The following is an 11,250-nucleotide window of genomic DNA, read 5'->3' on the forward strand; positions in this document are numbered from 1 at the left end:
ACTGGCTTCAGACTCGAGTCCCGAGGTACGCATGGTGCCGCGGCACACATCGCGTGGTTATAACAGAAGTGGAACGTCTTGGTTACTGCAACGGGGCCAGTTTGGTTGCTTAAGAGACCTGGCTGATGGAGGGAATGAGACATTGTGTCCCTCTTGCCACAGGCTGTACTACACCGCTGTAATATCTGGGACCTTGTCTGGGCTCCTCAGCACAAAACCTGAATGAACTCCGAATTCCAGCTCCCGGGGGAGTGACATGCAAATTCTACTCGCCAATTCTCACTGGCCATTTCTCAAAGATTTTAAGGTGTTTTTGAGCTCCCAAGAGCAATCCCTAGTGTCACTACATCGACACAACATCTCGTTCCCTCCATCAGGGAACGGAGGTTTTCGAGACGTTTTTAAATGTGAAATCCTCCAATAAAATGTTCAGTTAAATTTGTATTATTTGTTTAAGTCCTATGTACATCAGATTTGAAGGTAAAATGTTCTGTATCAATTTAAACTTTAAAGTTAAATTTACTCACTTTAATCAATAATTTTACTTAATTTTATTCCATTAAAATGTAATAAAATGTAAATCTTACTAGTAATTTTACTAGTCAACAGATGAACAAAGGCGTATGATATGTGTTATTCCATTCCAGGTAAAGTGTTTGAACATCAGCTGGTCAAGTTTCAAAGGTTCCTGACTCTCTTTTTTGGTTATGTGCTGCACAACAAATATTGACGAGGCTCAGAGGTCTCACAGTCTGCACAGTCTAATCATTGAGCTTCAGACAGTTTGTGTATGCATGTGGATTGTGCTGTCCATTTTGTTTTGTGTTGAGAATACTTTTCTCTGGCTCCATGAAGCCCCCAGTTCTTCTCTGTGTTCTGCTGTTCTGTCAGAGCTGGGCTTTTGAGTTTGTCATCGATGGGGAGTGGGAAAGTGAAACAGTAAGATGGAAAGTGACAAATTCAGAGTGAATGTGCTTCTGTGTGTGTGTGTGTGTGTGTGTGTGTGTGTGTGTGTGTGTGTGTGTGTGTGTGTGTGTGTGTGTGTGTGTGTGTGCAGTTGATGAAGGTTGACTGTTCTGTTGATCAAAATGTATATTTTCAATTTTTTTCTAGTCAGGTCCTTTGGATCCGTATGAGCAGTCTGGAAGATACAGGGTGAGATTCCTTTTTTCTGCTTCAATATGACGTTAAGTTATTAGAAGAGGATTTTGAATAGAAATATTCTCAAATAAACAACATTAATAACAGCAGAATATATATGATAATAATCATTTATTTACTTGTTCTTAAGAAGATGGCTGTTTTTCAAAGTTTTTAATGTGATCACAGTGTCACTGGGGCCTTTATTGATTTCCTGTGATCAAAGAGTCAGGTGTAAGTCCAGTTTGGTAGTGTCACAAAACTGTTTATAAAGTACAATTTTAACATTAATACTTTTTAACATAAACATATTTCTTCTGTCTGTCTGTCAGTGGAAATTGTTTTTATTTATTTTTTAATCTGGTGTTTATAAAGGAATTTGCTTGAGAGTGACATCATTATTTAACAACACAGTCATGCTTTCCATTTGGCAAAAAATATATTTTGTTTTATTGATATGTTTTATATACAGTATATGGCCCAAAATATACAGTATTAGGTCATTTACAAATAAGGTTGTCATAAAATGAAGAATTATTTTAAAAATCTATTTTAAAACACATCAAGTTTGTAGAAATATCATCTTTGTGTCCATGTTGGTTTCATTATTTTATTAAAACAATTTATAGTATTTCCTACCAAAATAAATAAATAAATAAATAAAATTAAGGAATGTCAAGTGGTGTAACCATCAAGTAAAATGCAATAACTCTGTATACATGTGATGTGAGTGTACACAATTTAATAATGAATTTCCAAAAAGCTTTTAAACATATTTTTCTATATACATATATATTCATTTTACAAAGGAATTTTTGAGGTTTAAACAATTTGGATATTTACATTTGCAATATTTTGGACAGAAAAAAAATCATTTTGTATATTTTGATGCTTTTATACAATGTACAATAATTTCTCTATTGTTTGTGTGAAGAGGAACATTTTGACCAGTGACGAGGAAGAGGATTTTGAGGTAATCATGCTCTTGTTTTTTCAACTCTAATCTTATCTAATAATCGATTGACTTGTTTAAAGACACTACGGTTATTGACTCCGTTCTGTTGCTGTTCTGTTTCTGTTAGAGACGCTTATTTTCTCAGATACCTAATACGTTTTATTTACTAAGCTTGTTTATCTCAGACCATGTGTTTTTACATTGATTTCAAGCCTCAAAATGTATGCAAACATGTCAATTAATATTACATTGATTGTGCAACAAAATATATGTGTGGTCTAACGCAACAAACTCTTAACGCTGAAAATGAAACTTTGTCACATTGTTCATCCTGCACCGTATGTACTACAGACATGAATGATACCTAAAATCATGCAGTTTATTGAGGAGAGATTGAACTTATGACCTTTGTCTGGTTGATGATAAACAATAGAAAAATCCCATCATAATACATTGAAGAACAAACCTGAGCCATATCTAAACCAGATTATCATTGAGACTTGGGGCTGGGCCCTTTTGACGTGGGCCATAGAGAAACCACGATCCACATTTTTTTTGAATGAGTTCTGTTTGTGTATGTAGGCGATTCAGGGGAATGACATCACTGTTAAGAGCTATAAGGTGGAGAGTAGGATCACGTTCCGGTTCGCTCACACCACAGTCAAGAGCTCTGTGGTTAACTCAGGCCCCAATGCCCAGAGCATCAGCTTCAACGTGCAGATCCCCAAACGGGCCTTCATAAACAAATTCACCATGTGAGAGCATAAACACACACACAAACACATAAACACACTTGGACGTCCCGTATGACAGGCGGCTGCTTTTCAGGAATGTAAATGGAATCACATTCGTTGGTTCGGTGAAGGAGAAGACACTGGCAAGAAAACTTTACGCTCAAGCAAGAGCCCGAGGGAAAGCTGCTGGTATTGTCAGGTACTACACATCCATCCACCCACCCATCAGTCCTTCTGTCCATCCATCATACTTCTGATTTATCTACATCCTGAATATATATTCAGATGTATCAATGCCGAGTAATAACTACATATTCAGATTTACATTGATATATGAAATATTTATAATTATACATATTGTTACTGATATATATATATATATATATATATATATATATATATATATATATATATATATATATATATAATATACATTTTGTATTCATAAATAAGGTACATTCATAATTGTATACAGTATATATATATATATATATTTAGTATTCATAAATAATGATTCATAAATACATAGGTAGTTGGTTGACTAGACATTTCAATCACTAATAGTAGTGTCCTGCAGTGTGAGCAGCTATACTAAATCAAAAACTATTTAAACAAACATTTTCTGTTTGGAATGCCCAATTCCCAATGCACTCTAAGTCCTCGTGGTGGCGTAGTGACTCACAGTTGAATCACAGTTGCCTCCGTGACTGAGATTGTCAATCTGCGCATTGTTGAGCACGTTACCGCGGAGACGTAGCGCGTGTGGAGACTTCATGCTATTCTCTGCAGCATCCACGCACAACTCACCACGCACCCCACCGAGAGTGAGAACCACATTATAGTTTACCGCATGTGACTCTACCCTCCCTAGCAACGGGGACAATTTAGTTGCTTAGGAGACCTGGCTGGAGACACTCAGCATGCAAACAAACTTTTTCTAATTTCTTTTGAAATTACTGTGCATGTAATATTTATAATGTCATATCAATTGAGAGACTGCATGTAAAAAGATATTACTACTACATTCAGAGATTCATGATTTACAAATGCACATATTTTCAGTATTTAAAAGCTGGACAAATATTCATATTTATAACTATATATTTGACTTGATATATTCACTATTTATATGTAGGCCTAGGGTAAATACAGTATATAGATTTCTGACTGCATATTCAGATTTACATTGATATTTTTTAATGTATAACTATGTTGAGATTTACATTGATACATTCAGTATTTATAAATAGGGGAAATATTCATATTTATATCTACATATACAGATTATATCGAAATATTATATATTTATAAAAAGGGCAAATAATCAGATTTATAATTACATATTCAGATTTACATTGACATATTCAGTATTTTTAAATAGGTGAAATATTCAGATTTATAATTACATATTCAGATTTGCATTGACATATTCAGTATTTATGAATAGGAGAAATATTCAGATTTATAATTACATATTCAGATTTGCGTTGACATATTCAGTATTTTTAAATAGGTGAAATATTCAGATTTATAATTACATATTCAGATTTACATTGACATATTTGAATTCATAGGTGAAATATTCAGATATTCGGATTTAAATCCAAATATTAAGTATTATAAATAGGGCATACTGTATATTCAGATTAATATCTACATATTCAGATTTACATCTATAAATTAAGTATTTATAAATAGGGCATGTAATATATTCAATTTAATAACTAGATATTCAGATTTACATTGTTATATTTAGCATTTATAAATAGGACATACTGTATATTTAGATTTACTATAACTACATATTCAGATTAACATTTATAAATTCAGTATTTATTAATAGGGCATATATTCAGATTTATAAATATTTTGATTTATATTTATATACTGAATTTTACATAATTATATCCTGTTAGGCCGAGAATAATGCTCAATATAGGTATAATATACAGTACATCTTTTTATCTCTAAGGACTAACTCTCAAGCAATGGAGACCTTTAAGACAGAGGTGCATGTTCTTCCAGGCAGCAAGGTGGAGTTTGAGCTACACTATCAGGAAATGTTGCAGAGGAAGTTGGGCATCTACCAGCACACTTTATATATCCAACCTGGACGCCTGGTTCCACTGCTGCAAGTCAGTTTCACAAGTATACACACATGTCTCTGCATACATGCGTGTGTATACATACAGAACATGTATCACGTGACCTCTAATATGATGCAATGTGTCTATTTCCTCAGGTTGACGTGTATATATATGAGCCCAAAGGCATTAAGTTTGTCACAGCCCCTAACACACTGGGAGAGCAATTTTCCAATTTAACCAAAGTCACACACACAAAAGACAAAGCCCATGTGGTATTCAAACCAACCCTAACACAGCAGCGCAAGTGTAAAAACTGCACAGAAAGTGCTGTGGATGGCATCTTCACTGTAAAATATGATGTGGAGAGAGAGAGCAATGCTGGAGAACTACAGGTTTGCATATACACTCATATATATGAAAATTGACGGAGAAATATACAAAGTATATTATCACATTGGAGCATGTATACAAACATATGTTCACAATTAAAGATTGAGTTGCTGATGCACTGTATCTATCTATACTTCATTTCTCAGGTGTCCGACGGTCATTTTGTTCAATTCTTTGCTCCGTCTGATCTCTCACCTCTCTCCAAAAACATAGTCTTTGTCATTGATGTGAGCGGCAGTATGTGGGGACTGAAGATGAAACAGGTATAGATTTGCTACGGTAACCTTCCATTTTCCTGGAAGAGAAAGTCTGCTAATTTTAAATGTGTATACAGTTTATTTAGTCAATTTTTAGGAGTAAACTGGCATAGAGATGACATCAAAGCTAACGGCCATAAACCCCCCTTTTGATTTCAAAAGATCTTTACATTTGGGAAAATCGAAAAGATACCTCTTTCTCTTACATACTTGCAGACAGTTGAGGCAATGAGAGCTATTCTGGATGATCTATCAATGGACGACCACTTCAGCATCATAGACTTTAATCACAACGTCCGCTGTTGGAGAGATGATCTGGTCCAAGCTTCCACCATCCAGGTGGATGAAGCCAAGAAGTACATCAAGAGCATAAAACCCAATGGAGGTGAGAGAGACAGATGGGGGAGAGAGAGAGAGAGAGAGTGAGAGAGAGAGAGAGAGATGGTTAGCAGAGATTTATGAGTGATTTTGAGTCCCCAGGCACCAACATCAACGAGGCTTTACTTAGAGCTGTGCAGATGCTGGTGAGAGGGTCCAATCAGGGAGTGATCGACCCACGCTCCGTTTCTATGATCATCCTGGTGTCTGATGGAGACCCAACAGTGGGTCAGAGCATTTTCATGTTTACATTTTTACCACAGATTCCTGTATATCCACTCTTAAAACCTGAAGTTTTCTGTAGACTCAAGCATTCTTTAAAGTTAGTTTCTAAAAGATTATTATTTCTCTCTTCATTTCTTTTTCAGGAGAAATCAAGTTGAACACTATTCAGAAGAATGTGAAGCGTGTGATGAGGGAGGAGTTTTCTCTCTTTTCTCTTGGTATTGGTTTTGATGTGGACTACGACTTCTTGGAGCGAATTGCCATGGACAATAGGGGCATGGCCCAGAGGATCTATGCCAACCATGATGCCTCAGAGCAATTAAAGGTACAGAGATCTCGAACGTGACTCTGAAACTCTGAGTCAGGTTGCACTTAATATGCAAAATATTGACTTACTTGACTTGACTTCAGACTGGAATTGGACTCCAAATTAGAAGCTTGTGAACAATGCAAGTAAGTAGGTCTAAAAAGATAAAAGTGATCACTAAATATTGCTTAAAAGAAAAAAGGGAGTCTCTTGTGCACTCTTTGCTGCTCCTTATTTCTATTCTGAATGTGTGGTCTGTCCAGCGCAACACTTCACTACGATGGCATCAACTGGTTTAATGTCCTCTGCATATTTGCGAGTCAATAATTACCAGATAAACACACCACATGACAAGCACCCTAACTAGTCAAAACATGTTTAGACTTTTAATATAAGACTTGAGACTCAACCACATAGTCTGAAGATTTGACTTGGGCTCCGTCTCATAGACTTGAGACATGACTAGGACTCCACCTCAAAAACTTGACACATGGCTAGGACCTTGATTTAAAAAACTTTACCTCAAAGGTTTGAGACTTTATTTAGAGTACACTTCAAAGACTTGAGGCCTGAATTGACTCCACCTAATATACTTGAGACTTGAGATAGACTTTACCTCAAAGACTTGTGACATAACTTGGACTATTCTTCAAATTTGATTTGAGACATGACTTGGACCCAACTCATTGTCTTCAGACTTGGTCTATCTCAGTGATATGTGAACATGTCGTCTCCCAATCTTTGCCAATCGATTTGTATTCCTTTTTCTCCCATCTTCCGTCTCTTCCTCATCCCAGGAATAATGTTTCAGCAAGGAGAGTGAGGTGATCGTTTTCTTTTGTTTTGTCTCTCTCCAGACATTCTACAGTCAGGTCTCTGCTCCTCTCCTGAAGACGATCACTATCCACTTCCCAGAGAGTGCTGTGAGTGATGTGACCCAGAACCATTTTGACAAATTCTTTAGTGGTTCTGAGCTGACAGTTGCTGGAAAACTCAATCCGACAGATCTCACCACACTGCAGAGCTTCACCACTGCCTCTGCTGTGAGTCCCACATCACTCATGTCTCTGTATAGATATTAAATTCAGTCTTTTTTAATCCGCTTTGATTAAAGGTATTTTTCTCTTCTAGACTAACATGGACATGAACATCCAGACAGAGGCAGATGTTCAGGAGTTGGACAGCACACAGCAGCATTCCTTCACCGGCTTTGCCCGGCAGATGTGGGCCTACATCACTGTCAATCAACTACTAGCCGAACGGTGAGAAAGACCCTAACAGTGTTCACTCGTGAAGGACTGCATCTGTACCTAATCTGTTATGATTCATGAATGATTCCCTCTAACACTGACTTGAGATCTATGTGAAATTTCTCTGGTGTAGCTCTCTTGCTCCTAATGCAAATAAGAAGCGTAAGATTACCCAGCAGATCATAGCTCTGGCTGTGGAGCATCAGTTTGTGACCCCTTTTACGGCCATGCTTGTGGAAAGTCAGGACCAGGAGCATGCAGAGAGACTGATCGCCGACTCACCCACAGACCACAAACATGGCTGCTGCTCGGGTAACTGATCCAAAGGGTTTATATTTCATCTTATAACAAAAAATCTATTGAATAGGGATGCAACAATATAGAAATTTTCTAGATACCAGAATATCATGTAGACTTGGGGCAGGACTCTTTTGACTTGGGCCAGTAAGTAACCACCAAGCAATCCACAACCCATTTTCTCCAGAAAATGTAAGTCTAATTATTTATATGTCATGCCCAATAACCAATATGATGGCTAATATTATAAATCTGACTCTTCTGTTTTGACTGTTATTAATCAGAAAACCCTGGTCACTTCACGCTAGGTAAAACATGATATACTGTTTATCTCTACTGTTCAATAGTTCAATAGTACCTCACACTATCTCAATCTCTCTCTCCCTTTTTTTCAAGCCACAACACCATCATCAGGATCAGTGTCAGTGCAGCGGGTGGTCTATCAAAATCCTCCATGGGTTCTGCCTACACCTACTCCTTCTCTCGGAGAAGCAACCGGAGAACATCAAAGTATCTTGCCTGTTCACATCAACCTCGGTAATGTAGCTCAGTCAAACTATATTTAGTTAGTTATAAGAATACTGCTTTCCAACTGATCGATATTCCTGATAATTCCTGAGATATCCATTATAGGAATGTGGCTTAGCACTAAGTTAAAGTCTACATGAAATCAAAATTAACCCTATTAACTGTCTTTATACAAATTCCTGGTCTTATTGTGCACCTCTTTAAATAACTTTGCCTCTGTAAAGACTTGTTTTTAGGCAGATGATGGCTAATGTTATCTAATAGCCAAATAGGTTAGTTAATGCAGCATTTTAATGTCAGTTAACATAATGTAATAAAGGTTACAGTGATAATAGAAACTAACAATCGATTTTAAAATGGAATGCAAATACCGCTTCTTGTTCGTTTGAAATAAACACATGCTCCCTCGTTGCATTAACAATATGCACACAGAAAAGTTATTTTGTTTTTTAATGCAGTTGACAGTGACCCTCACTTCATCATCCACCTGCCTAAAACCAACATGGACATCTGCTTTAATATTGACTCCAAACCTGGACACATCCTCAACCTGATTTCTGACCCTGGAATGAGTAACTTCTCCACATGTCTCCAGATACATGAAAAACTGTTTTCTTTTATGGCTGAGGTACTTATTTAATTTCTATATCACATGTACATTTTTGTCCTTTTTTTTCAAGTCACAATCAACGGCCAGTTGGTGGGGTCTAAGAAGATGAAAAACAACAAAATATACACATATTTTGGCACCATCTCCATATACTCTAAAACAGACGATGTGCAAGTCATAGTAGGAACCAACAGAATCGACCTGATAGAGGGCAAGAACAATCACTCCTTCTCTTGGGGAGCAACAGCAGAGCTGATGCTCAACAGGTATCAGAGCCAGACTTTTGACAATTGGAATAACGTCTGGTCCACTTTTCAAATTATTCTAGCCAAGAAAAGCCCCCTTAGACAGGACGAGACTCTCTGACTGACAAGTAAAGCAACCCAACACTGTTTGTTTTGTTTTTATGTGTTTTTTAGGGGTGGGTAAATCTGAAATAGTTGATCCCACAATGACAGACCACTTTAAACAGCAGCCCCCGCAAATTATTACATGCAAAAAAAAACACAAAAGATGTGGTGGAAAATGTGCGTAGACTTAGTGATCAGCAGTTGTGTCTGTTCAACTGTAATGAGTACTGATTATTTCAAAAACAGAAAGCAAAACTGATGTTAATATCTAGTTTACTAGCTACTATGTGTGGCAAACAAAACTCTGAATATCTTTTAGAGACTTCATTTCACAACCCATGAAAATTTGGCAAATCCAGCAATTAGTTCTTCCTCAGCATTGTTCAGTGTAACAGCCCGGTAAATTTCACCATTTGATTTTGTGTTGACTTCAGGCAAATCTAACAAATAGGTGTTTCTTTGAGCACTATTTAAATATATGCTGATGCATTCATTAATACAACCCTTGTTTGTCAGGATCAAGGTTGCCATAGTGAAGGAGCAACATGTTAACTTGACGATTGATGGGGGTATTTCAGTGATGGTGCTGTTGCATCGGGTTTGGAAGAAGCATCCTGTACAGGTGGACTTCCTGGGCATTTACATGCCAAACAACAACAAATACTCCCCAAGTGTTCATGGTCTCATCGGTGAGTCGGTAAACACACAAATATATTAAACTGCAAAAACACATGGATGATTTTTGTACAATGTTGATGAAGGAAATGTTTTGGTTCTTCTAACAGGTCAGTTTGCAAAGGAGCCAGAGGTGAAGGTGTATGCGGTGCATGAAGGTACAGACCCAACAAAGAAAGAAGCCATAATGGAGGTGAAAGGCAACAAAATGGCTGTCACCAGGTACATCACCACCAAGCATAATTCTAAATAAAAAAATCATGCTAATATATAAATATACAGGGCTGGACTGGGACGAGAAATCGGCCCGGGATTTTACATAGCAACTGGCCCAAAAGTTGTTGAGCGAGCGGGGTGGGTTTGAGCCAAAAGACCTTTTCTGCACAACGCAGCACCATTTTTTTTTCTGTTCTGATAGACGATGTGGCTCGTTTTAATTTATCGTAGCCCATTCAGCTGTTTTGCGGCTGACCCACCGGCTCGCTCGGTTCTCCCAGTGGCTAGTCCGCCACTGATCAGCCCCAAATTTTGCCGGCTCACCAGGAAAATGCCCAGTATGCCAAATTACCAGTCCAGCCCTGCATATATATATATATATATATATATATATATATATATATATATAAAAACAAGATTGATTTAAAAGTATTGTTCATTGTTGGTTCATATTAACATATGGAATATTATTGTAAAACGTTTCTGTAACATTTTTGTATTAAAGTGTTTGTGCATTATTCTTATTAATAAGTGCCAACACGCCCCATCATATATTAAAATCTATATATTAAAAGCGGTCTGTGTGTTGATCAGGGGTTGGCAGAAGGACTACAGAGGAGACAAGAAAAGAGGTTCAGATGTCTACTGCTGGTTTGTTCATAACAGTGGGAAAGGCTTCATTGATGGCAGTTACTCTAGTTATATCCTCCCTCAGCTGGACAGCTTCCTCCCCTCTCTCTGAGTGTTTGTGTGTTCGAATGGTTGAGAAAAAGGCTGATTGGTAGAAAACTGTCATTTTATACAAGAAATCACAATTACAATAAAACATTTTATGAAACTTGCCACATGGC

General features: G+C 37.1%; 1 protein-coding gene across 1 annotated transcript; it reads left to right on the plus strand.

Annotated features, from left to right (window-relative positions):
• The first annotated feature begins 731 nt into the window (after window positions 1–731).
• Window positions 732–11,241, plus strand: LOC127637699 (inter-alpha-trypsin inhibitor heavy chain H2-like). Its single transcript, XM_052118911.1, has 20 exons — window positions 732–939; window positions 1,114–1,155; window positions 2,075–2,113; window positions 2,678–2,850; window positions 2,924–3,028; window positions 4,802–4,964; window positions 5,072–5,308; window positions 5,453–5,569; window positions 5,780–5,948; window positions 6,044–6,169; window positions 6,310–6,491; window positions 7,331–7,516; window positions 7,605–7,735; window positions 7,857–8,035; window positions 8,417–8,557; window positions 9,007–9,120; window positions 9,229–9,424; window positions 10,025–10,197; window positions 10,294–10,405; window positions 10,994–11,241. Exons 1-20 carry the CDS (start codon window positions 850–852, stop codon window positions 11,139–11,141), a joined length of 2,823 nt encoding a protein of 940 aa, XP_051974871.1. The 5' UTR covers window positions 732–849; the 3' UTR covers window positions 11,142–11,241.
• The last annotated feature ends 9 nt before the right edge of the window (window positions 11,242–11,250 follow it).

The sequence above is a fragment of the Xyrauchen texanus genome, chromosome 45 (genome assembly GCF_025860055.1).
Source record: "Xyrauchen texanus isolate HMW12.3.18 chromosome 45, RBS_HiC_50CHRs, whole genome shotgun sequence".
Classification (NCBI taxonomy): Eukaryota; Metazoa; Chordata; class Actinopteri; order Cypriniformes; family Catostomidae; genus Xyrauchen; species Xyrauchen texanus.